This window comes from Dendrobates tinctorius, unplaced genomic scaffold (assembly GCF_039654945.1).
Source record: "Dendrobates tinctorius isolate UK_male_01 unplaced genomic scaffold, ASM3965494v1 ptg000133l, whole genome shotgun sequence".
NCBI lineage: Eukaryota > Metazoa > Chordata > Amphibia > Anura > Dendrobatidae > Dendrobates > Dendrobates tinctorius.
Window position 1 is genome coordinate 3,087,440 of NW_027361801.1, and position 27,371 is coordinate 3,114,810.

At 43.0% G+C, this 27,371-nt stretch overlaps 1 protein-coding gene across 1 annotated transcript; it reads right to left on the reverse strand.

Moving 5' to 3' along the window:
* Positions 1–5,493: 5,493 nt before the first annotated feature.
* On the reverse strand, positions 5,494–18,109 carry P2RY10 (P2Y receptor family member 10). Its single transcript, XM_073543654.1, has 2 exons — positions 18,056–18,109; positions 5,494–7,015 (listed from the first exon to the last, which is right to left on the reverse strand). The coding sequence occupies exon 2, from the start codon at positions 6,971–6,973 to the stop codon at positions 6,020–6,022; it is 954 nt and encodes a 317-aa protein (XP_073399755.1). The 5' UTR covers positions 6,974–7,015; positions 18,056–18,109; the 3' UTR covers positions 5,494–6,019.
* Positions 18,110–27,371: the final 9,262 nt, after the last annotated feature.

The window sequence follows — 27,371 nt, forward strand, 5'->3', positions numbered from 1 at the left end:
ATAGGAACCTCACACCTTTCTTACATCTACATCGTCCAAACAATTTTGTCACGTCCAACTTTTGGAAAACCCAAGACCTTATCATCATGTGCCGCTCATCTACTTATTGTTTTTTTTTCCACCTTACCAATTTGTTTTATGCTTGTTCAACCTACTACTGGACACTTTTTGCATTTGAATAAAAACATATCTATTATACCATTAATGGTCACCCTCACTCCTGTGATCTCTTAAGGTGAGATCTTAGTGACTGCCTGCCTCTGACATGATACACATGAGCCAATCCCATAGAGTCCGATTCATCAATACTAGCATAGCGCACAATCACACTACACCAATCTTGCAGGAATAGTAGGCGCTGAACTCATTAAGAGCTGAATGCCACTTAAGTTCAATGCATTTCCTACGTGTTGTGTGCCTCCGTGCAAAGCAACAGAAATGCTACTCCAGTCAGTCAGGGATGGTAGTAGCATTTCTGGCATACAAAAGCCTGTGCTTTTGTTGAATTTAAGCGGGAAACATGACCAATTCCCGTCAGACCTCACACCAGCTCCCAACTTTGCCTATTTTGGTGTGTTGTGCAAGCATTTTGCAACTTTTCAAAGCTTTTTTTTCTTCAATTTTGTAGCTTTAATAAATTGTGTCCAACCTTTCCAATGTATAATATTTTGGCACAGATGGTAGCAAAACAAACCTACAGTGTCTTGTAAAAGAGAAACTGGGTCTGAGCTGAAAAAGTAAATTAATGTGTATGCAAAATGTAATTGCATATAAACACATGACCTTTACACAGAGAAAACCAAACACAAAACACAAAACAAATATCCTAAAATAAAAAAAGTACAAAATACATTGCAAAAATTGCATGAAGATAGTAATAATAATAAGGGTATTTACTTAACATAATTTTGATCAAAATAATGCACAAGCCATCCCGCCACGTCACGGCAACCCTTGTGGGACAGTCCTAACTCTTGTATTTAAAACCGTTCTACTTGTCAAGTGACGTAAATGTGAACAAGGACTGAGGGACTGAACCACCAGTAATAGCATAGGCCAGACAGGATGGATTTTCCAACTCAGAAGCAGGGCGGTCACACCCTTATATGCACAGAATGCACATTGAAGTAAATGAGAAACTAGGTCTGAGCTGAAAAAGTAAATTAATGTGTATGCAAAATGTAATTGCATATGAACACATGACCTTTACACAGAGTTAGGACTGTCCCACAAGTGTTGCCGTGATGTGGCGGGATGGCTTGTACATTATTTTGATCAAAATTATGTTAACTAAATACCCTTATTATTATTACTACCTTCATGCAGTTTTTGAAATTATTTTTTACTTTTTTATTTTAGGATATTTGTTTTGTTTTTGGTTTTCTCTGTGTAAAGGTCATATGTTCATATGCAATTACATTTAACATACACATTAATTTACTTTTTCAGCTCAGATCTAGTTTCTCATTTTGTTCAGTGTGCATTCAGTGCATATAAGGGTGTGACCGCCATCTTTTTCTGAGTGGGAAAATCCATCCTGTCTGGCCTATGCTATAAGGCCGGCATCACACTAGAGAGGAATAAGGATGAGTGAGAGGCATTAAAAAAAAGCATTGCCCACGGACCAATGATTCTCTATGGGGCAGCTCCCATCAGCCGTCTTTTTCTTGCGTATATTTTACGGTCCTTGCCAATTGCAGCATGCTGTGATTGTCAGCGTACTACGGCCATAGTACGCCAATGCAAGTCTACGGGTGCGCTAAAAATACGGATTACACACGGACCACACGTGTGACTTGCGACAAATACGCACCTGGTGTCTTTTAGAAAAGTCGGCAATTCAGTGCGCTATACAGTAAACTCACACTGACAGGTTTAATAAAGAAACAAAAGAATAGATCTAGACACATAGAATACGTATATATATACATGTCATTGAGACACATATATATTTATATTTCACAGAGTTCTTCCTAGCAGAATAGCTGCTAATTCAATTGCCGCCTTCTGCCAAATCATTCCCCAACCCGACATGAAATGACACATGGTTTACATACAGTAAACCATTTCATTTCATGTTTTTTTTAAATGTCCCTGACTAATAATTAGATGAGAGTTTGTGTGCAAAATTTGGGAGGTGTAGGTGGTAATTTAAGGGGTTAATTCGTTGTAAAAAAATGCGTGGACTCCCGCTGTAATTTGTCAACCAGAGAGGTAAAGCAGGTGAGTGACGGCAGATTTTAATAGCCATGAGAGGGACCAATGTTTTTGGCCCCCCCTGGCTACAAAAATCTGCCCCCTGACACCCCAGAAATGGCGCATCTATAAGATGTGCCAATTCTGGCACTTATCCTCTCTATTCCCATTGCCCTGTAGCGGTGGCGAATGGGTTAATATAACAAAGGGTTAATGTCACCATTCGATTGTAAGGTGACATTAAGCCAATTAATAATGGAGAGGTGTCAATAAGACACCGATCCATTATTAACCCTATACTAAGAAAGGGATAAAAACCACACACAGACATTAATTAAAAAGTCTTTTAATGAAATAAATACACCAAGTTTTTGACAAATTTTTATTAGTCTGGTAATCCAAAATAAAGCCATGACCTGCAACAAAAATAACATAAAAAAATCATCAATATCCTTACCTCTCCGCCGTTCAGTCATGTCCCACGCTGCAATCCATCAGAAGGGGTTAAATAGTTTACAATGAGGAGCGGTGCTAATGCGACCAGCCTCACTGTAATCTACTACAAAATGAATTGATTCATCTCTGCACAGCCTCAATGGCTGCCTGTAGATGAACTAATTACCATGGGAAAGTTTCTGACTTTTTTCCCACGGTCATTAGTTCATTCACAGATCAGCTGGGGACTCCCCGCAGCCTCAGTGACGTCAGCGGGGTATTCTATATGGTATCTATTCTTTTGTTTGGATTTGAAAACCTGTCATTGGGCTCCATTATACGTCCGTTTTGCAAGCCTGCGAGAAAAAAACGGTATATGGATGCCATACGGATTACATATGGATGCTTACATGAGAAAAATACGCGGCCACACCCTGACAACGGATGACATACGGAGCACTATTTAAGCGTATTACGGACGTAAAATACAGTCAGTATTTTTCTACCTTGTGTGTGACTCCAGCCTTACTGGTGGTTCAGTCCCTCTGTCCTTGTTCACATTTACGTCACTTGACAAGTGGAAAATTTTTGAATACTAGAGATAGGACTGTCCCACAATGGTTGCCTTGACGTGGCGGGATGGCTTGTACATTATTTTGTTTAAAATTATGTTAATTAAATACCCTTATTATTATTACCACCTTCATGCAATTTTTGCTATTTATTTTTTACTTTTTTATTTTAGGATATTTGTTTTGTGTGTTGTTCTCAGTGTCTTGTAAAAGCTTGGGTGCCTCTGGTCAAATTTACTGTTATTGTGAACAGTTAAGCAAGTTGAAGATAAAATAAACTCTAAAATGCCTGAAGTTAGAGATGACACATTTCTTCCTATTTAAGGCAAAGCAAATATGTATATTTTCATCTTTTAAATTTTAAAAATCTCAAAAAGGAAAGTGTGCCCATGTAAAAGTTGGGCGTCTGGCACGGTTAGTACCTAGAAGCACCTCCTTTTGAAAGTATTACAGCTTGTAAATGCTTTTTGTAGCCAGCCAAGAGTCTTTCAATTCTTGTTTGAAGGGATTTTCATCCATTCTTCCTTGGAAAATTCTTCCAGTTCTGTAAAGTTCCTGGGTCGTCTTGCATACACTGCTATTTTGAGGTCTAGCCACAGATTTTCAATGATGTTCAGATCAGGAGACTGTGAGGGCCATTGTCAGCCCCCCTGAGGAAGCCTAACGCGAAACGTTTGTCAGGGCGATGGACGTACATCTGGGTCACTGCGCTGCATTTTATTACACTTTTGGACAATTTATCAAGTTTTCTAATTCATTTACATAGCCTATTCCTTTGACTTCATACTGTACTTGGCCAATATGTGAGAACATTGTTTCTGCACTAGCATGCCACCTTGTGGCCGCATCCTTTTACTGCCCATTTGTATACATTTTCTCTCAAGATCAGGTCTCATTGTTGTTCTGCCTACTAGATTCTCTTACTCTGATACATGATGTGATTGCTCATTGTCCTTATATGCTTGTTTGTTATGCCTATCATTACCCATGGTGATGTTCTATTTGTGTCCTCACCATCAATCCACTATACTTGTTTGCATTATAGTATTACTGTTTGTCATTAGTTTTTATACATTGAAAAATAATTTCATATTTTGTTATTACTACCATGACGGTTAATTTAGTGTTACTACTTTTTGGGGCATATCGCTCCATTTTTTTTGTAGGTTCCATGTTTATTCTGTGGTGCGGCAATCCTTACCCTATAGTACGTTTAGAAAGTTGTAGATAGGGAATACTGTTGGTATACTATGGGTTATCTTTTTATGTAGCTCATGATTTACTTTTGCATCTGCTGTTTGTAATTTAATAATGGCTTCAGACTATTCAGACTAGTTCTAGATGTGCCGTCAGTTTGTTCTATTACTTGTATACTAGTTTTCTGACTGAGCACTCCGCCCTTCATCAAGTGGTGATTTTAATCGCATTCAATCATATGTTTGGTTCCTATCGTCCTATATATACAGGCTTTATCATGTTACTAGCCAGAGGTCAGTTCACACCAGGCAGTCAGTATAGGGACCCATTCAATCTGAGATCACCTTGTCATTGGTGAATGGGCTCACATCTTTTGGCCAAATTTTGTGCTAAGTATCTCATATGTTTTTCAAGATTACAAAAGCTATTATGCTATTCATATTTCACTTATTTCTTATTTGATATGCCTTAAAAAAGCCATTATGAAATGTATTACTAAAGCCATTTTGCTATTCGTATTTCACATATTTCATATTTGGTGTGCTACAATTTTCTATTTTATATGTAAGTTGCCTTTTGGTATGCACCTATTCAGACTAGTTCTAGATGTGCCGTCAGTTTGTTATATTACTTGTAATTTAATAATGTTACAGAAAGAAGAACTTAAGTCTTATGATATTGGGCATATGATATTGATGACTTGTCCTTAGGCTAGGTGACCAATATCAGATCGGCATCCCCACCGATCATCTGCAACCAGATGTAAACATTGAACAGAGCTTTTTCACACAACTCTATCAAAAGTGTATTGGCCGCAGATGGACACCCAGCAGCTGCCACGACACTCGGAACGAAGCTGAGCAGCACAACTCTGATCAATGCTTACGCCCAACCACCGCTGGAGCTGCTAGGCATTGATCAGTAGGGGTTGTGGGTGTCAGACTCTCACTGATCTGATATTGATGATCTTTCTCATCTGACGACCCCTTCAATGACATTTACACAATTGTTGACATGGTATCAGACCATCTGAAACATTGATGACAAGTGATTTTGTAGAAATGATCTTTCATATATGAATTACACTGTATAATGATTCCAGTCTTTGAAACAAAACAAAATTTACATTTACAAAAATACATATAGAGAAAATTTAATTAAAAATTGTAACTGATTGGACAAGAACACCTTGGTTTCTAGACCCATATGGCCAAGCTGATCATGATGGAAGCTTAGCTTAGTTGCTTTGACTAGCTGTTATTGATAGAAAAACTGAAGTGGTAGTATGGATATCCTCAATGCCATTTATCAAAAATAAAAACATTTGTCAGTGCAACCGATTACATGAAAAAGTGGAAAGGAACCTTTATTCACCCACACCAGCAAGGTTTCAGCCCTTTTTCAAGCAGTGCCATCTCCTGATATGACTTTTGACTCCAGCTAATGGAGGAAACAATAGAGGTATCCCCTACCAATGTAATATGCCCTCATGCCATTTCTAAAGGTGGTCTGCAAATCTGAAAAATTAAAGAAAAAGCACCCTGGCATAGTAACATACATTTCATGAACAACTGATTGTTGTAAAATAAATAAATTGGAGTTGAAAAATAATCAAGGGATCACCTAATGGAAGAAACACTTTCTTTGCTCATGAGACGAACGCGGACCACGGAAGAACTACGCTTGGCCAATTCATTCTGGAACTCTGATGCAGTAAAATAATACAAGATGGGGTTCAAGCAACAATTGATACTGGCTAGGCACAGAGAGAATGGGTGGAGATCCATCACAACTTTTTGCACTGCACAATTATGGATTATATTCGAGTTGAACATTACATAAAAAAAGAAAGTGATGTGATATGGAGTGAAGCAGACAAAAAACACAGATGCGCAGGTTACTACCATCCGTAAAGCCTTGTGTTTCTCCTTCATATTTACGCCCCCTAATGAGTCATTCTTTAATTGTTTTTTAGTTTTTAGGGTACAGTACATAATAACCATCAGAGGGATCACGAAACCAGACAACTCTGCCCCTACAAGCATGATGACAACGGTCATGGTGTTCATCTTTTTCATTCCAAGATCAGCAAAACAACTATTACTTGTGTTGCCTAGACCAGAGCTTCGGTATATTGGGAAAGGCAGACAGGCAGCTCCGACCACTATCCATACACCTACACAGATGGCGACATCATATCTCCTCTTCCATCCTTTGGCTTTGAAAGGGTTTGCGGTGAAGACGTAGCGCTGTACACTTATCAGAGTTAGAAACATGATACTTGCATACATGTTCAGATACTTAAGGTAAAAGCACAGCAAGCATAGGAAGGTTCGAAACGGCCAGGTGTGGTTTATATAGTAATAAATCCGTAGTGGTAAAGACAAGACATGAAGAAGGTCAGCCAGCGCCAAATTGATCATGAATATAATGGCCTTGTTCTTCTTGCTGATGAAGCCCCTTAGAAGCCATAAAGCAACACTGTTTGCAAGTAGGCCAGGTATCAATATGATAGTGTAGGTGACTGCATAAAGGGTATGCTGAAATTCCTGCGTATTGTTACAGTTTGCCATGCTTCTGTTAGGCTTTTTTTTGTAGAATATCTTCTTTGATATCTGTATAAATAAAAGGATAGTTTAAGAATGTGAGTATTATGGCAAGACTTATTTATTATTGTGAAGGTATGAAGACTCTAAGAAATTCCACTGGTTGTATACTCTGATGGTCCATCAACTTCAGCAGTGTTATATTTAAAGTAAAGGATCTGTCCAGTTTAGAGAATTTACTGTCATGTACTTTATTGAGAATTTTTTAGCTAATTTAGTGGGTCCTCTCTTTTGAATTTAGAGATTAATTTTCTAAAATGGTCTCCTGCTGTGAAGGACCTGTGCTGACTTACACAGACAATACAGATAATAGCCCAAATGTCACCTCTCTGCTGTCTACAATCCCAGAGTGTCTATAATGCATATCCTCCTCCTCATCATGCTTTCTGAAGCTCAATGTGTACAAACCCAAATTGGCCATCTTTCCTCCATCTCACTCATCTCCCCTATCAGACTTACCTATCACAAAGAATGACATCATACTGTCCCCTGTTTCACATGCACGCTGCCGTGGTGTAACCATTTCACTCTACTGCTCTATCCTTAAAACCACACATCCAAGCCCTCCACACCTCCTGCTGTCTGCAACTCAAAAATATTTTCAGAATTCATCCTTTCCTGAACCCCAAATCTACTAAAATGTTACTGCATGTCCTCATCATCTCTCACCTCTACTACTGTACTATCCTTCTCTGTGGCGTCTTAAACAATCTTTTCCCTTTCCAGTCCATTTTTAACTCTGTGGCCCAATTAATCCTCTCTCCTCACTAATCCTCCACAAATCCCTTAACTGGCTTCCAATTCCCCAATGAATCCAGTTCAAACTTCTGACACTAATTTACAAGACCGTCCGAAATTTGTCTTCTCCATATACAGTGGGTACGGAAAGTATTTAGACCCCTTTAAATTTTTCACTCTTTGTTTCATTGCAGCCATGTGGTAAATTCAAAAAAGTTCATTTTTTTTCTCATTAATGTACATTCTGCACCCCATCTTGACAGAAAAAAAACAGAAATATAGATTTTTTTTGCAAATATATAAAAAGGGAAAAACTGAAATATTACATGGTCATAAGTATTCAGACCCTTTGCTCAGACACTCATACAGTTGTGGCCAAAAGTATTGACACCCCTGCAATTTTGTCAGATAATACTCAGTTTCTTCCTGAAAATGATTGCAAACACAAATTCTTTGGTATTATTATCTTCATTTAATTTGTCTTAAATGAAAAAACACAAAAAGAATTGTCCTAAAGCCAAATTGGATATAATTCCACACCAAACATAAAAAAGAGGGTGGACAAAAGTATTGGCACTGTTCGAAAAATCATGTGATGCTTCTCTAATTTGTGTAATTAACAGCACCTGTAACTTACCTGTGGCACCTAACAGGTGTTGGCAATAACTAAATAACACTTGCAGCCAGTTGACATGGATTAAAGTTGACTCAACCTCTGTCCTGTGTCCTTGTGTGTACCACATTGAGCATGGAGAAAAGAAAGAAGACCAAAGAACTGTCTGAGGACTTGAGAAACCAAATTGTGAGGAAGCATGAGCAATCTCAAGGCTACAAGTCCATCTCCAAAGACCTGAATGTTCCTGTGTCTACCGTGCGCAGTGTCATCAAGAAGCTTAAAGCCCATGGCACTGTGGCTAACCTCCCTAGATGTGGACGGAAAAGAAAAATTGACAAGAGTTTTCAGCGCAAGATTGTGCGGATGTTGGATAAAGAACCTCCACTAACATCCAAACAAGTTCAAGCTGCCCTGCAGTCCGAGGGTGCAACAGTGTCAACCCGTACTATCCGTCGGCATCTGAATGAAAAGGGACTGTATGGTAGGAGACCCAGGAAGACCACACTTCTTACCCCGAGACATAAAAGAGCCAGGCAGGAGTTTGCCAATACTTAACTGAAAAAGCCTAAAACGTTTTGGAAGAATGTTCTCTGGTCAGATGAGACAAAAGTAGAGCTTTTTGTGCAAAGGCATCAACATAGAGTTTACAGGAGAAAAAAGAGGCATTCAAAGAAAAAAACACAGTCCCTACAGTCAAACATGATGGAGGTTCACTGATGTTTTGAGGTTGCTTGCTGCCTCTGGCACTGGACTGCTTGACCGTGTGCATGGCATTATGAAGTCTGAAGACTACCAACAAATTTTTGTAGCATAATGTAGGGCCCAGTGTGAGAAAGCTGGGTCTCCCTCAGAGGTCATGGGTCTTCCAGCAGGACAATGACCCAAAACACACTTCAAAAAGCACTAGAAAATGGTTTGAGAGAAAGCACTGAAGACTTCTAAGGTGGCCAGCAATGAGTCCAGACCTGTATCCCATAGAACACCTGTGGAGAGATCTGAAAATGGCAGTTTGGAGAAGGCACCCTTCTAATATCAAGGACCTGGACCAGTTTGCCAAAGAAGAATGGTCTAAAATTCCAGCAGAGCATTGTAAGAAACTCATTGATAGTTACCGGAAGCAGTCGGTGGCAGTTATTTTGGCTAAAAGTTGTGCAACCAAGTATTAGGCTGAGGGTGCCAATACTTTTGTCTGGCCCATTTTTGGAATTTTGTGTGAAATGATCAATGTTTTGCTTTTTGCTTCATTCTCTTTTGTGTTTTTTCATTTAAGACAAATTAAATGAAGATAATAATACCAAAGAATTTGTGTTTGCAATCATTTTCAGGAAGAAACTGAGTATTATCTGACAAAATTGCAGGGGTGTCAATACTTTTGGCCACAACTGTATTTAAGTCACATGCTGTCCATTTCCTTGTGATCCTCCTTGAGATGGTTATACTCCTTCATTGGAGTCCAGCTGTGTTTAATTAAACTGATAGGACTTGATTTGTAAAGGCACACACCTGTCTATATAAGACCTCACAGCTCACAGTGCATGTCAGACAAAATGAGAATCATGAGGTCAAAGGAACTGGCCAAGGAGCTCAGAGAAAGATTTGTGGCAAAGCACAGATCTGGCCAAGGTTAAAAAAGAATTTCTGCAGTACTCAAGGTTTCTAAGAGCACAGTGGCCTTCATAATCCTTAAATAGAAGATGTTTGGGACCACCAGAAGTCTTCATAGACCTGGCCATCCAGCCAAACTGAGCAATCATGAGAGAAGAGCCTTGGTGAGGTAAAGAAGAACCTCAAGATCACTGAGGCTGAGCTCCACAGATGCAGTAGGGAGATGGTAGAAAGTTCCACAAAGTCAACTATCACTGCAGCACTCCACCAGTTTGGCCTTTATGGCCGAGTGGCCCTACGGAAGCCTCTCTTCAGTGCAAGACATATAAAAGCCCGCATAGAGTTTGCTAAAAAACACATGAAGTACTCCCAGACAAAGAGAAATAAGATTCCCTGGTTCGATGAGATGAAGATAGACCTTTTAGTGATAATTCTAAGTGGTATGTGTGGAGAAAACCAGGCACTGCTCAGCACCTGCTCAATACAATCCAACAGTGAAACATGGTGGTGGCAGCATCATGCTATGGGGGTGTTTTTCAGCTGCAGGGACAGGACAACTGGTTGCAATTGAAGGAAACCTGAATGGAGCCAAATACAGAGATATCCTGGATGAAAACTTCTTCCAGAGTGCAGAGTAAAGGGGTATGAATACTTTCTGTACCTTCTGTATCATCCAAACTAATCTCCACATACTTCTCATTTGTTATCTCTGGTCCTCACAAGACCACTTCCTGTTTTCCATTTTTGTACACTCCTCACCCAATCGCCTTCAAGCATTTTCCTGAGTCTCCCCCATCCTCTGTTATATGCTACTTAATTGTAAGCCACAATTGGAACATTGTCCTATTAGAACATTGACCTATTGTCAGCCACAATTGGAACTTTCCGATGCAGGGGTGTAACGATTTCGGTTGCAGAGGTCGAGACTGAGCCCGTGCGAGTGGGGAGCCCGCCGACGCCAGTGCAGACTTCAACTGGATGTTTATCCTCAGACACACATTCAACTGATGCACTTTGTGGTGCAGAGAACTGTCAGGTCCGTGTTCTGCAATAAATGCTGCCGGCCAATCAGAGGCCAGCAGTTGACGTCGGTGTGCACATGACTGGGGGCACATGGGAGTGACGTCGCTTGCACGCTGAAGTCCGCTGTGAGATTCAAAAGAGCATGCCGCTTGGCATGGGAGTGGAGGGAACATGAATATAATCTTTTTTTTCTATGCATTAAAGAACAGTGGCAAAATACCAGGATGGGCCCAAGTTGATAAACATATGTATCAGGATGTGGGGTATATATACCAGGATTGGGCCCAGGATTAGGGACATATGCACAAGGATGGGGAACATATATACCAGGATGTGTACATGATAGGTGGCATATATATACCAGAATGGGCCAAGTGTGTTGAACATATACATCAGGATGGAGAACACATATACAAGGATGTAGAACATACTGTATATACCAGGATGTGTACATGATGAGTGGCATATATATACACCAGAATGGGCCAGGTACGGGGAAGCTATACACCAGGATGGGGATCACATATATCAGGATGGGGAACATCCTGTGTCTTGTTAACAAATTTTACTTGAAGTCATACACCGGCAATTGTAACTTTCTACAGTATGCAATAAATACTTTTTACAGTATACAAATGAATGGAGAGAGCCTCGAATTTCTGGCCATGAATCGACTGACAGCTGAGCACCATGGGGTCCCATTCCCAGTGGTGGTACCGACTCACTTCTATCAAACATTTGTACTGTATTCTGCGGATATGCCATAAACATACCAAACAGGACAAGTCCTTTAAGTATTGTCCAATATTCCAATCTATCGTGTTCACCTGATGGCTGAATTTTGCTATCACTAATCTCAGCCTCCATAAGCAAAATGGCTCGAAGCCACATTTGCAGTGAACAAAGCAGTAATAGGTAAAATACTTGGACTAACTAGCTACATGTTATATTCACAGTATGTAAAATATGTTTTCATTCAGTCCCAAGTTTTATAACCTATTTAGAGATCTGTTTGGCTGTAAATTGCAGATGCATCACACTGTCTGTAAGGTCGGGTATACCTGTTAGTACCATAAGCATGTTGCAAAACAGGATATTTGTAAAGGGCCATATGTCAGAAGCTCGAGACAAATAGCGCAAGAATGAGAAAAACATGATAACTGACCACAACATAACAAACAATCTCAGGGTAAGATCTAATACACTCTGCTCAAGTCCTTGAAATGTTTAGTAAATGTCATACACATCAATAAAGTTAAAAATAATCAAAAATCTGCAAGAACTGTACTTTATTTTACGGCACTATGCTATTACCTAAAGAATCATTTAACATCGATGGATTATTGAGTTGAGATTCTCCACTTTTAAAAATCCCTACTTGTTAAAAGGGTTTGTTGTAAATACAAAGATTACAAATATATAAGGGGTAGTAGATTTGGATGATGATCAGATACTTCACTATATATATTTTAATACAGTCACTCTTGGAGGTACAGTTTCCCACTAATGAATGGTGGAAGGATGAAAGAGTACACAAGAAATACTTTATTAATGAAGAAGCAACAAACTTGGTGGTTACAAGAGGCAAAATCCTTAGTGGTTATGTAAAGGGAAAGAACTAACTAGACATGTCTCCTCCGTGAAGGGTCCGGAACCGTCAGGGCTGTCACCTATATTGTGAGGTTGAAAGCTTGAGACTGCAGACCGTACTCTTTGTTTGAAAAAAGGGGGTGTGGCTAAGTGGACAGAGCTGCAGCGAACCACTGACCAGACAGTTTGGTTGGGAATTTTGGCACGTGGGATGCCTGTGAGGTAAAATCAGCTGAAAGGCATCTGGGCAGAGCAGAGCCTAGGACGGCAGAGCGCTTTCACAGGAGACAGTCGATTGAGTACCGCTCAGACACCGCTGTCGCAGCCGACATCACTGCCATTGCTGAGACCACTGCCACTGCCGACAACGCTGCCATAGCCGCCCCTGCTGACAGTACTGACCGTGAGAGACAAGGTCTGTGAACGGGACATAGGTGTGTGTTGATTCGGCACAGCGAACCGGGCTGTCCATTGTAAACTGTGTTTGGGCAGTGCTGCAAATCTCCGTAGTGTTGGGACCCCACTTCATCTGCTGGACCCAAGACCCTCATCAGGATCCCGAGGATTCGCCGCCATCGTCAGGACCACGGGAGGACACGGCAAACGTCAAAAGATACTACATCATTTACCTCAGGATTGTGACAGATCCCCACTGCAACGCAATCTAGGCAGCACCAGTCACACACAGAAGTTTAACTGAGACTGGCGCCTGAGTGATAAGTTATATTTTATTGTATTGTCGGCTTTACTTGTCCCTGTTCCTTAAGTTATCCCCATTAGCCTTTTGTTGTATTAGGGAATATTATCGCTCCATTTTCTCCCTGCGTGGAGTTTCCACTGTATAATAAACCCCTTTCACCCTTGGTCTGTGTACTGTCCATTACTGAATCCTACGTGCCTGCAGTCTTGTCACAGTTACAACAATATACAAAAGACAACAATAAAGGTGGTTCCAAAAATATGCAGGAGGCAACAAGTTTTGTGGTCCCACTGGTTTACATAAGGCAAAAGGCTTGGTCGTTGTACAAGAGACAACAAGCTTTGTGATTCCAACAGATTACATAAGGCAAAAGACTTGGTGGTTAAAACACTTATAAAATACAACAGGCTTAGTGGCTGACAGTAGATTGCACTTGTTACCTTCATAACACTACCTCAGCACCTTTTCTGCCACACCGAAAAAGTCTTTCAATCACTGTCTTGCAGTTCATTTCAGTGCTGTCACACCCATCCCATCGCTTACCTCTTGACCTTTAGCAATTCTTCTGCAGTAACTATGTTTTGTCTGGATGTTTTGCACACACTTGTGGCCTACCTCCATAATTATTGCTTCACAGTTCTTCACACTTAAGCATCAGTCTCCTAGACTTCTCTGATGTGGAAACACACAGGCTTCAGTCTCTACACTTCCTTTGGTGTGGTTTTCTCCTTGCGGTATTATGGCAGCTAATCTTTATCCTATCAAGGAAGCTATCCATTGATCCTGATGGTATGGGTACTCTAAATTTTCTGCCTGTGCCGAGATGATGATGTATTGTAGGTCTTTGGTCTATAGTAGCCTTTAGCTTACAGGATCATATGTTCCCAGCTCTACCAGAGGAGCCAACTGTATTGGCATCATTCTGACACCAATTTAGTTCAAAATGACACTTGGTCAGGAGCATGTTCACAGCTTCAAATCCTCAGTACTAGTCACAACACTGCTATTTTCCTTTTTTCCCCTTAAATTTTGTGTTTTTATGAATTTTGCCCATGGCGAAATTGTCCATATGTCCCCTATGCCATGCCACTAGGAGGAATATCATCTATAAGATGTTACTCACTTGCACCCTGCATATGGTCAATTATTGCATGTTCCTATAAAAAAACTATAAACTCACACACAATTGAATGTGCAAAATGTTTATGGCATTGAATTGAGGCCTAACTATAAAAGGCATATTTCATGTAGCACAATTTAATATTACACTTAGAAACTTAGAGCCTCACTGTCCGGAGGTTATTTGTCCTGTCAGTAATTGACTTTCAGTCATGGGGGTGGCACCACTGTGGGTTCAGTCAATGTTCTGTGTATATAGAGTGGCAGCTGTAACTGCGCCCCCGACACTGACTGACAGCTCGCTCAGCACTAGGGCTGGCTGTCAGTTAGTGCAGAGGGTGTGGTTACAGCCGCCGCTCTCTATACATAAAGTGGTGACTGAACCCACCACCCCTCTGACTGCAACCCGAATTCTGCCGGTAGGAATAAAGTTAATTTCCTCCTGGCAGCGAAGCTCCAACTGGCAGCGCTGGGCAGATTCAGAATGCTATTAACCTGCAAATTAACTCCATATTTGCAAGTCAATAGCGTTTTTTAATATGACAGGTTCCCTTTAAACAACTATGTACTATCCGCTACATGTCATTGTCAACTATTTATCATAGAAGCCAACAAAGGTGATGAGAGTACTGGATGGTTAAGAAACCAAAGGGATCCATGTTAGCTTAAATTTAGATGCCAGATTCGCAGTGATTAGTGAGAAAACCTGCCAATAACCGTTCTTTGTAGCGCCCCCACTGGGGAAAATAGGAACTCAGTTTTACTCTCCTTTGCATAGAGCAGACTTGGGCAAAGTGTGGCCCGCGGGTCACACCCGGCCCTCTGGCTGTCTTAGTCTAGACTGAGACATCCGTGGGGCTGGAATCCAGAGGTCCACGGGCCGCACCATGCCTGCCCGCTGGCTCTCTCTGTTTTCTCCCTAGGTGCAGTCAGCATTGGTGGAGGAGGGGCTTCCAGCCACTTCCTCCACCAATCAGTGTGTGAAACAGCTTATGCGATGACGTCATCTCATCACGTCAGCTGTGTACCGCCAGAGAGTCAGAGCACCGCAGGCAGGGAGAAGAGCAGAGCGCCAGGGAGCGAGAAGGAGGTCAGTATGTGGTGGTCTTTTGTTTTTTCATGTGTATGAACATGGGGATTCTATGGGGGTGACAGACAGTACATGGGGATTCTATGGGGGTGACAGACAGTACATGGGGATTCTCTGGAAATGAAAGACAGTACATGGGAATTCTATGGGGGTGACATGCAGCACATGAGGATTCTATGGGGGTTACATGCAGCACATGGGGATTCTATGGGGGTGACATGCAGCACATAGGGATTCTATGGGGGTGACATGCAGCACATGGGGATTCTATGGGGTGATAGACAGCACATGGGGATTCTATGGGGGTGGCATGCAACACATGGGGATTCTATTGGGTTGACATGCAGCACATGGGGATTCTATGGGGGGTGACATGCAGCACATGGGGATTCTATGGGGGTGACATGCAGCACATGGGGATTCTATGGGGGTGTTAGACAGCACATGGGGATTCTACGGGGTGACATGCAGCACATGGGGATTCTATGGGGTTGACATGCAGCATATGGGGATGCTATGGGGGTAACATTCTGCACATGGGGATGCTATTTGGGTGACATGCTTCACATGGGGAGGCTATGGAGCTGTCGTGCAGAACATGGGAATGCTATTGTGGTGACATGCTGCACATGGGGAGGCTATGTGGTTGTCATACTGCACATGGGGAGGCTATGGTGGTGTCATGCTGCACACGGGGAGGCTATGGGGGTATCATGCTGCACATGGTGAGGCTATGGGGGCCTCATGCAGTAAATGGGGAGGCTGTGTGGGGCTCAATCAGTATATGGGGATGCTGTGGGGGCCTCATGCAGTATGTGGAGAGACTGTGGGGCTCATGCTGTATATGGGAAGGCTGCGTGGGGCTCTTGCTGTATATAGGGAGGCTGTGTGGGGCTCATGCAGTATATATAGTGAGGCTGTGTGGGGCTCATGCAGTATATGGAGAGGCTGTGTGGGGCTCATGCAGTATATAGGGAGGGTATGTTGGGCTCATGCTGTATATGGGAAGGCTGTGTGGGGCTCACGCTGTATATGGGGAGGCTGTATATAAGGGGCTCTGGGGGGTTCATGCAATATGCAGAAGGGGCTGTATTTGGGTTCAAAAATATATAGGGGGTGTCAGGATACTTAATTCTGCTCAATATTAAGTGATACAATTAATATTAATAAATTAATATTGAGTAGAATTAATTTCAAGCTATTGGTTCGGCCTCCAACAGCAGTCGTGGTCTCTCATTTGGCCCCTCAGGAAATAATTTGCCCGCCCCTGACAAAGAGAGACTGACTTCTGGTTAATAATAAGTATGCTTCTAAGGCCGGGGTCACACTTGTGAGAAACTCGCACGTTTCTCAGATCTCAATACCCGGCACTGCCGCCGGCACTCGGGACTGGAGTGTGCGGCTGCGTGTATTTCAATGCAGTCTATGAGGAGATAGGGAAGACACAACAAGTAAAAAAGTACTTGTTGTGTAAGGTCCAGGCATCTACATAATAAATAGGGCCATTCAAATAAGGCTGCATGAATCGGTCACCAGCCAGGATCTGTACAAGTACAGATACAAAGTGCTACTGAGTGCACGGAAGAGAGAACAGAGGATAGTTAGATTAATGAGGAAAGGTGATTAGTAAGTCTAAAGAAACGTGTTTTTTGGGCATGCTTGTAACTTTGGATACTAGAAAATAACTGGATTGTCTGTGGTAGTGCATCAGAAAAGAGAAGATTATAGTGGATGTTCATCTGAGGTCATTAGAAGAACAAAGAGGGAGGGTAGGATGGTAGACAGAGGTGAGGAAGATGTTCAATTCCTTTTTATCCTATTCTTCATTGAAAAGGACTTTGCAAGTTTGGAAATTTCACTGTACTATATGAGGTCATTGATAATCTGTCATGGAAAAATTTGGTCTGGATAAGTGTTGGTCTTTATATTGTAGTGCTCTTTTAGAGAGCTGCCACTTCAATTTATCACAGCATAATGTGACAAAGCATAATATAACATACTGGAGATGCACCCCAAATAAAACATCAAACCAATAAGGGGGTTTGTCAAGTTCCTATTAGTTCCCCAGTGTTGCTGATGGTGCTTCAGACTACACTACTTTTCTTTAGACTCCTACAAAGGTGTGAAGAAAACACGAACTCTGCAGTATGTTAGTGAGATATTCCTTTCTAAGTTGCCAATTTCACGTTTTACTTTTTTCTGAACGGACGGACAATATTTTTTCTGGACATACTGGAAAACCATTAATAAATCATTATGATTATCAGCAAATAATTATGATATGATGACATCAGCTGCAATTACCGTAAAATAATGATAATTACAGTTAGAATAATCTGTAGAAATTTTTTCAGCTTCAAAAAAATTATGGATGCCTTAATTTTTTTCACAGATAGGGCAAAAAAGTGACCAATTTTTGCGGACTGTTCTGGAACTCCTGGGCAGTTGGCAACTCTGATTCCTTTTATCGAGAAAATACATGTGACTCGCTTCTGAATTAATTTTTGTATTACAGGTCTAATATTCTAAAGATTCATTATTAATAATTACAGTGATATGAAAGCTTACCTTCTCAATACTGAGCGACTGTCATCAGTCTGTGCTGCACAGCGCATATGGAAATAAACCGTTATGAGGTTGAGATCATCTGCACAATATGAGTAATACATAATAAGGAAGAACTAGAATACTGGAGGTACTGTAAACCACAGCTCGCTTTCTTTGTTGGTGTGGTGGAGTTGTAAGTACTGTTTACGTAGGTTGCAGGAACCTCCTGACTCTACATGGTTTATGTAGACAGTGATGAGTGTGACCTGCTGAAGAAGACAATTTCTCAAGCTCTGCGGCACATTATGAGCCACTAAATAGCATCGGCAAAAGGGATTTCACAATTTAAGCAACACAATTTTGAATCCCCCATTATTGTGGAGGATTTTCTTTACCATTCCGGATCCTTCTATTCAAGCGTGGACACAGACAGAAGAGACCCCCTGTGTGAGAACAATATTTGGGCAATTTGCAGTCGAATCACACTGCATTATTCCACATTCTTTGAAGGTGGAAATGGACCACCTTACCTCTTGGGCACTAGCAGAATTACTGGCTTTTTTAGGAAAGACTGGAAGCAATGGGATGAAACTGAATGGGAGGAGACACAGATATTAGAAAAACCTTTATCACTGTTATAGTGATCAATGAGTGGAAGAGGCTGCCACGAGAAGTGGTGAGTTCTCCTTCAATGGAAGTCTTCAAACAGAGGCTGGACAGACATCTGACTGGGATGATTTAGTGAATCCTGCTTTGAGCAGGGGGTTGGACCAGATGGCCCAGGAGGTCCCTTCCAACTCTACCATTCTATGATTCTATGATCATAGGGTCTTTTTTAGCAGAAGACTCAACTTCACAGGACATTTTAACATTCTTGCGTCTTGATACTACTTCTCTTGGAAGAAGATAATCAAACGCCTATAATATACTGCATGTACCCATATGTGTCTGTCTATTACACCATACAAATAAGCCACTTAAGCAAAGCAAGTATTCATTAAGACATTTTTATTGATACATCATAAAATATCAAAGATCTAGGGATAAAAGGTAACAATATGTAGACAGCACAAAATCACACACAAATGGGAAAAACTCTGGATAAAGAATTACCCCTTATGTCTAAGCACTTGACATAGTGGGTCAGAATTCAGACCACAAATACATACAAAATATATACAATTACCGTACTTCAAAGGAGAATGAATGTAAAATGCCCAAAAAGTGTAAGACACAGATCACCATTGCAAACACAGATGGACCTGATATACTCCCAACAGATAAGGAGGATGCTGCCTGACTGCTGGAGGCTCATTGTTTAGGTTTGCATTTTTTTTGGTATGCAGCTATCCTCCTCTTGTCCCCCACCACTTTTTTTTTCTTTCTAATGTTAACTCATCCTTTTCAGCTCTATTCCCATGCCTTGTCCTCCCTTGTTTATGTGGGAGTTAATAAGAGATAAGAGATTGTCACGTTTATGTTCCTCCCATTACTCCCCATTTCTTTCCCAAAAATCCAATAGATGGTTTGGGCTGATATATATATATATACAGTATATACAGTATATACAGTATATATGTATGTATATATATATATATATATATATACTGTATATATACACATGTGTGTGTATATATAGTGTGTATTTGGCAATTCAGACCCTCTTCTGCCTGTTTGGTGTGTTTACCATTTTGTTTTCCCGATTATAACAACGTGAGGTATTTGAAGTCACAGTTGGCGGTATGTTAACAAATGAATCTGTGGTGTGAGCTTTGAAGGTGGACATGCCCTCCTGGAGACGGACAGCCAACATTTCAATTCCTAGATCAACGGTTTAAAAAGAAAAAAAGTTTTGTTATTCATGGTTTAATGAAAATAGTTAATGAATGCTGTGACCAGCAAAAAGGTTAATGGTGTCAGTTCTTTATTTGCGCAGGGGTTTGGGGATGGTTGGAGTCATTATGCTCATACCGGCAGTTTGCAAAGTAAGCCTCTAGTATGAGAAAACACAACAGGTCATATGCAATTCTAAGAACAGCGGAGTAAAAAAAATAGTTTCCACCATGCTAAAAAAACAAGTAGACAAAGCACATGAGGGTGCTGATTGCTGAGCAGCTGCCATAACCTGGATGCAGCTTGAGAGTACCTAACATAGATCTCCAGGTCCCAGCAGCCACTCAGGGAGAACAGCAATATGAGCAGCCTCTTCTTACCTCAGCATCCCTGATTAGGGCAAATAATGAGTGACAGACCCAAATTAATGGAACTAACTCAACAATAACAATAGAGATACAAGAAACTGCAAGCTTGGTGTTCACTTCTGTCTGTACGATAATTGTTATTTCTGCATACCTAAATGTAGCAGATCACGTTTGCACTCAGATTATTATTCTATGCAGGATGCACCTGTTACATGCGCTATGTGCCATAACTTTACAGTTACATGAATTTACAGTCAACAAAAACCTAAACCAGACAGGGTATTTCCATCTTAAACATTTACAGTTCTGGCAAAAATGAAGAGACCACTTTCAAATGTTCAGTTTGTCTGATTTTTCTCTTTATAGGTATATTTTTGACTAAAATGTAAATTGGTCTTTTAGTCTATAAACTTCTGACAACATGTCTCCAAATTTCCAAGCAATAAATTTTGTATTTTTTTTCTGACAAAGAAAAATGGTCAAATTAAAAAAAAAAAACAGCGCTTTCAGACCTCAAATAGTACAAAGGAAACAAGTTCATAATCATTTAGGAGCAACAATACTAATGTTTTAACTCAGGAAGAGTTCAGAAATCAATATTTTGTGGAATAACCATGATTTTTAAAAACAGCTTTCATGCGTCTTGGCATGCTTTCCACCAGTCTATCACACTGCTTCTGGAGCAAAAAATTTAATCAGCTCTTCTTTGTTTGATGGCTTGTGACTATCCATCATCCTCTTGATTACATTCCAGAGGTTTTCAATGGGGTTCTAGTCTGGAGGATGGGCTGCCCATGACAGGGTTTTGATGTGGTGGTCTCTTAATATTTGCCAGAGCTGTATGTCACATATACAAGATCTTAGTCTTATCCAAAGTGCCAAAAGATATGTCCCCTGTATTAGACATATATGACATATTCTGCGGATATTCCATAAATATATGACCCTTTAATTAGATATAGCATTGGTTGTGTGTGGTGGTCCTTTTAAATAGTATTGATATGCTGGCCCTTGTACAGAGTGGTCTTCTCACTCACAGATGGCAAAGCAACACAGACAGTAAGGCCTCTTTCACACTTCAGTTTTTTGCATCAGTCAAAATCCGCCAAAAGGACGGATGGCGGATCCGTTTTAGTACTGATGACAACGGATGCCACCTGTCCGTTTTTTTGACGGATCCAACAAATGAAGAATTTTAAAGGAATCGCAGCCTAGAGAGAGAGAGATTTTTTTTTTGTCCGGCACCCACAAAGAATTTCGGGTTAAATGAGTGTCTGGAGGATCCGCCAGAGAAAAAAACGTTGCAAGCTCCGTTTTGAAATCTTTGAGGATGGTGACGGACAGCAACTTTTGGCGGATCCGCAAAAAAACCGGATGCAATGGACGGCAATCCGTCACAATCCGCCAATAATGGAAGTCAATGGGGAAAAAAACGGATCCTCAAAAGAAAATTGAGGATCCGTTTTTTTCAAAACCTGGCGGATTGTGACTGATTGTAAAAAACTGAAGTGTGAAAGAGGCCTAACCAGCAAGAGTTCAAGTGAATTTTACTCATTAGGTGGCAGCAAGCTTGATGATTATAACATCAAAGTTAATAGCCTTGAGCAGAAGTTGAAAGTTGGTTTAAAGGTGCAAACAACCACTATCTATACGTTGCTTGAAACACTTTGCTGGCAAACACTTCAGCTGCACTTCTTTGACACAGAAATAGGCCCCAATTGATCAAGACTGGTGTTGTTCATGCCAGTCTTGATAAAGGGGCATGCTGGAGTCAGATAATTCATTAAGAGATGCGGTAGAAAGATGAAGAAAGAATGACTTGCTGCAAGATGGGCAATGAAGGTTCTTTATTAGGACAACACATTTTAACACCAAATAGGCATCTTTATCAAGCCATCTGTTTTTTTTAAGATTTAGTTTCCTTTTTTTGAACATACACTTAAACACATAGCATCTATTCTATTATTTCTAAACACTGTTTTTCGGTGATTCCTTTGTATCCCCGTTCATACTGCACCCACACACACAAATGATACACCAGAGCTGAGTGGAACGGGCCTAACTTCCATACTGGGGATCCCTTTAAGAGAGGCTTTGGGTCAGAACCAAAGCGCTGTGCACACAGCGCTCTGCTCCGTACACCTCGTACACACAGGGCTCCGCTCCGCACACCTCGTACACACAGGGCTCCGCTCCATACACCTCGTACACACAGGGCTCCGCTCCGTACACCTCGAACACACAGGGTTCCGCTCCGTACACCTCGTACACACAGGGCTCCGCTCCATACACCTCATACACACAGGGCTCCGTACACCTCGTACACACACAGCTCTGCTCCATACACCTCGTACACACAGGGCTCCGCTCCGCACACCTCGTACACACAGGGCTCCGCTCCATACACCTCGTACACACAGGGCTCCGCTCCGTACACCTCGAACACACAGGGTTCCGCTCCGTACACCTCGTACACACAGGGCTCCGCTCCATACACCTCATACACACAGGGCTCCGTACACCTCGTACACACACAGCTCTGCTCCATACACCTCTTACACACAGGGCTCCGCTCCTTACACCTCGTACACACAGGGCTCCGCTCCGTACACCTCGTACACACAGGGCTCCGCTCCTTACACCTCGTACACACAGGGCTCCGCTCCATACACCTCGTACACACAGGCCTCCGCTCCGTACACCTCGTACACACAGGGCTCCGCTCCTTACACCTCGTACACACAGGGCTCCGCTCCATACACCCCGTACACACAGGCCTCCGCTCCTTACACCTCGTACACACAGGGCTCCTCTCCGTACACCTCGTACACACAGGGCTCCGCTCCGTACACCTCGTACACACAGGGCTCTGCTCCATACACCTTGTACACACAGGGCTCCGCTCCGTACACCTCGTGCTCACAGGGCTCCGCTCCATACACCTCATACACACAAGGCTCTGTACACCTCGTACACACACAGCTCTGCTCCATACACCTCGTACACACACGGCTCCGCTCCGTACACACAGGGCTCCGCTCCTTACACCTCGTACACACAGGGCTCCGCTCCATACACCTCGTACACACAGGCCTCCGCTCCTTACACCTCGTACACACAGGGCTCCTCTCCGTACACCTCAAACACACAGGGCTCCGCTCCATACACCTCGTACACACAGGGCTCCTCTCCGTACACCTCGTACACACAGGGCTCCGCTCCGTACACCTCGTACACACAGGCCTCCGCTCCTTACACCTCGTACACACAGGGCTCCTCTCCGTACACCTCGTACACACAGGGCTCCGCTCCATACACCTCGTACACACAGGGCTCTGCTCCATACACCTTGTACACACAGGGCTCCGCTCCGAACACCTCGTACACACAGGGCTTTGCTCCATACACCTCATACACACAAGGCTCTGTACACCTCGTACACACACAGCTCTGCTCCATACACCTCGCACACACACGGCTCCGATCCGTACACACAGGGCTCCGCTCCTTACACCTCGTACACACAGGGCTCCTCTCCGTACACCTCATACACACAGGGCTCCGCTCCATACACCTCGTACACACAGGGCTCTGCTCCATACACCTTGTACACACAGGGCTCCGCTCCGAACACCTCGTACACACAGGGCTCCGCTCCATACACCTCATACACACAAGGCTATGTACACCTCGTACACACACAGCTCTGCTCCATACACCTCGTACACACACGGCTCCGCTCCGTACACCTCGTACACACAGGGCTCCGCTCCATACACCTCGTACACACAGGGCTCCGCTCCATACACCTCGTACACACAGGCCTCCGCTCCTTACACCTCGTACACACAGGACTCCTCTCCGTACACCTCGTACACACAGGGCTCCGCTCCATACACCTCGTACACACAGGCCTCCGCTCCTTACACCTCGTACACGCAGTGCTCCGCTCCGTACACCTCGTACACACAGGGCTCCGCTCCATACACCTCGTACACACAAGGCTCCACTCCATACACCTTGTACACACAGGGCTCCGCTCCATACACCTCAAACACACAGGGCTCTGCTCCATCCACCCTGTAAACCCCTCCTGACCCCACGCATAAACTTAGCTTCATCCAGTACCATGACAACCAGCACACAGACAGCAGCGTCGGTCTTGCACACACTGAGGCCCCTGATCATGTGACCCCTGACTCCTCCCCCTCCTGTGACCTAATCACAGGTCCTGTGCAGTGTGTGCACACAGAACAGCCAATTCCATCACCGCTCCTGAATGCGTGCCTTCCCCCTGCCTCAGGGAGTGAGGAAATGTGGCTTCCTCCATGCACCTCTCTCTCCATGCACCACACGCGGTGATGCCGGGACCAGAAGAGAGAGGTGCATAGATTGTTCGTTTGGCCAGGGTGGGCGGAGCTAGAGCGGAGCTGCAGCACATGTGATAGGGCGGCATGTGGGGGCGTGGCCTAGCACAGGTGGGTGGAGCTTGTCGGAGTGGGCGGAGATAGAGCAGAGTTGCAGCACATGTGATTGGGCAGCCTGCGAGGGCGTGGTCTAGCGCTGTAGTAGGCCGTAGTAGAAGCCGGGGACTAAATTTAGTCCGGGAAGCTGCAGGGGAGAGGTGGGATAGCGCAGTTGGTGACGGGGAGCGCCGACTGAGCCGGGACAGGGCTGGGAGGGTGCTAGCACTATTCGGCCCTTGTCCTGAAGACTGTCTTTCTCACAGCCCCGCTCTCCATGCACTGTCCTGCTGTATCCGTCCTCAGCCCTGCTTTCCAACCGCGTCCCACTCTGCTGCTTCGTGATTGGTTGGTGTCCCACTCTGCTGCTTCGTGATTGGTTGGTGATACACACACACACACACATTCAGATTTATATATACAGATATACTGTAAATCCAACAATGTAGACCAGCTCACTCCTGTGAACCACCTGGAACCTCAGCTGACCTGGTTAACTCCGTTGTGCCCGGATCTGGATGTAGGAGTCCATCCATACAAATGTGAACAACGACAAAGCAAAGTCCAGCAATAACGTGAGCAATCCAGGATGCTGTTAAAATTTTTTTTCTTTTTATTCATAATCCATTAAAATACAATGGTCCAAGCAGTTCAAAACAGCAATAACGCAGGAAAGTCGTGCAGATAGGACAGATTTTTTAACAGCATCCTGGATTGCTCACGTTATTGCTGGACTTTGTTTTGTCGTTGTTCACAGATATACTGTATATAGACTAGCTGAAGAGCCCGGCGCTGCCCGGGCATAGTAACTAACTGTGGTTAGTTACAGTATAATAAATTATGATTATATCTATATACTGTATATATAAAGTTGAGTGTAGAGCCCCACCCACTCCACATAGCCACATTCACTATAATATCCCACACAATCCCGTCAGCCAGAGCTACCGGACTACAACCCCTAATATCCCACATCGTCCCGTCAGCCAGAGCTACCGGACTACTACCTCTAATATCCCACATCGTCCCGTCAGCCAGAGCCACGGGACTAATACCCCTAATATCACACATCGTCCCATCAGTCAGAGCCACTGGACTACTACCCCTAATATCCCACATCATCCCATCAGCCAGAACTACTGGACTACTACCCCTAATATCCCACATCGTCCCGTCAGCCAGAGCCACCGGACTACTCCCCCTAATATCTCACATCATCTCATCCCGTCAGCCAGAGCCACCCGACTACTACCCCTAATATCCCACATCATCCCGTCAGCCAGAGCCACCGGACTACTACCCCTAATATCCCACATCATCCCGTCAGCCTGGGGTCAGAACCAGAGTGCTGAGTGGAAAGGTCCTAACTTCCATACCAGGGATCCCTTTGAGAGAGGCCTGGGGTCAGAACCAGAGCGCTGAGTCGATTTGCCCTCACTTCCATACCGGAGATCCCTTTAAGAGGGGCCTTGGGTCAGAACCAGAACGCTGAGTGGATTTGCACTAACTTCCATACCAGGGATCCCTTTAATAGAACCCTGGGGTCAGAATCAGAGCACTGAGGGATTTGCCCTAACTTACATACAGGAGATCCCTTTAAGAGAGCCTGGGATCAGTACCAGAGCATTTGAAGGCAATTGCCCTGACTTCCATATTGGGGATCCCTATAAGAAAGGCCTGGGGTCAGTACCAAAGCGCAGAGTGGATTTGCCCTAATTCCATACCAATGATCCCTTTAAGAGAAACTGGGGTCAGAACCACAGAGCTGAATGGAACAGTCCTAACTTCCATACTAGAGATCCCTTTAAAAGAGGCCTGGGGTCAAAACCAAAGTGCTGGATGAATTTGCTCTGACTTCCATACCAATGATCCCTTTAAGAGGGAAGATGTGCCTATATGATGGTGGATGTGTGATGGGTACATAGGCACAGGAGGGGGGATTCATTTCTGTCATGTGCTCTCTGCTCCTTTTTGGAGGGCAGACAATGGTTGGAAGCTTATGTTCCCAAGGATGCTAGATTTCTCCCACCATGTCAGTGTCTGCTGAGGTGTTGTACAGTGGGAAAACTTGCTAATAGCAACCAATCACAGCTCAGCTTCTTTTGAACAGCTCTGGTGAAATGAGAGATGCTTAGTGATTGGTTGGTGACACACATACACACACACGCACACGCACACACACACACACACATTCAGTTTTATATAGAGAGATTACCTGTCTGTGTTCATCAGCTCATGAATTACGTTTACATTTGGCCAGCTTGCTTTTTCTGAAATTGCCTGCGCCCCTGACGACCAATGTGCGAAAATTTCGCACGGGCCAAGCTAGTATTATATATTATTGCATTATTTACAACATCATGTTATAAAATCAACATGGCATCAGCAAAGTCCTGATCCGTTATCACATAGCAAAACTTTGTAATAAGTGACTGCAGCAAACCTATTTTTTAATCCTCTCGTGCTTTACCTAATGGGTAATTACCACATAACCATTTTCAGCAGTTTATGGGAAAAATTTTTCAATGGAGTTGCTGTTTGCGGTAAAACGACTACTGTCTTATCGAGTGATTCCAGATATACAGTAGGTAACATCTCACCTACTTTTGAGAAATCAATATATAGCCCACACTTCCAAAACAGCCTGTCCTACAAACCAAGCACCCCTGAATT

Coding starts and splice junctions, on each gene's coding strand:
- P2RY10 (XM_073543654.1), bottom strand. CDS start 6,973: ATGGCAAACTGTAACAATACGCAGGAATTTCAGCATACCCTTTATGCA.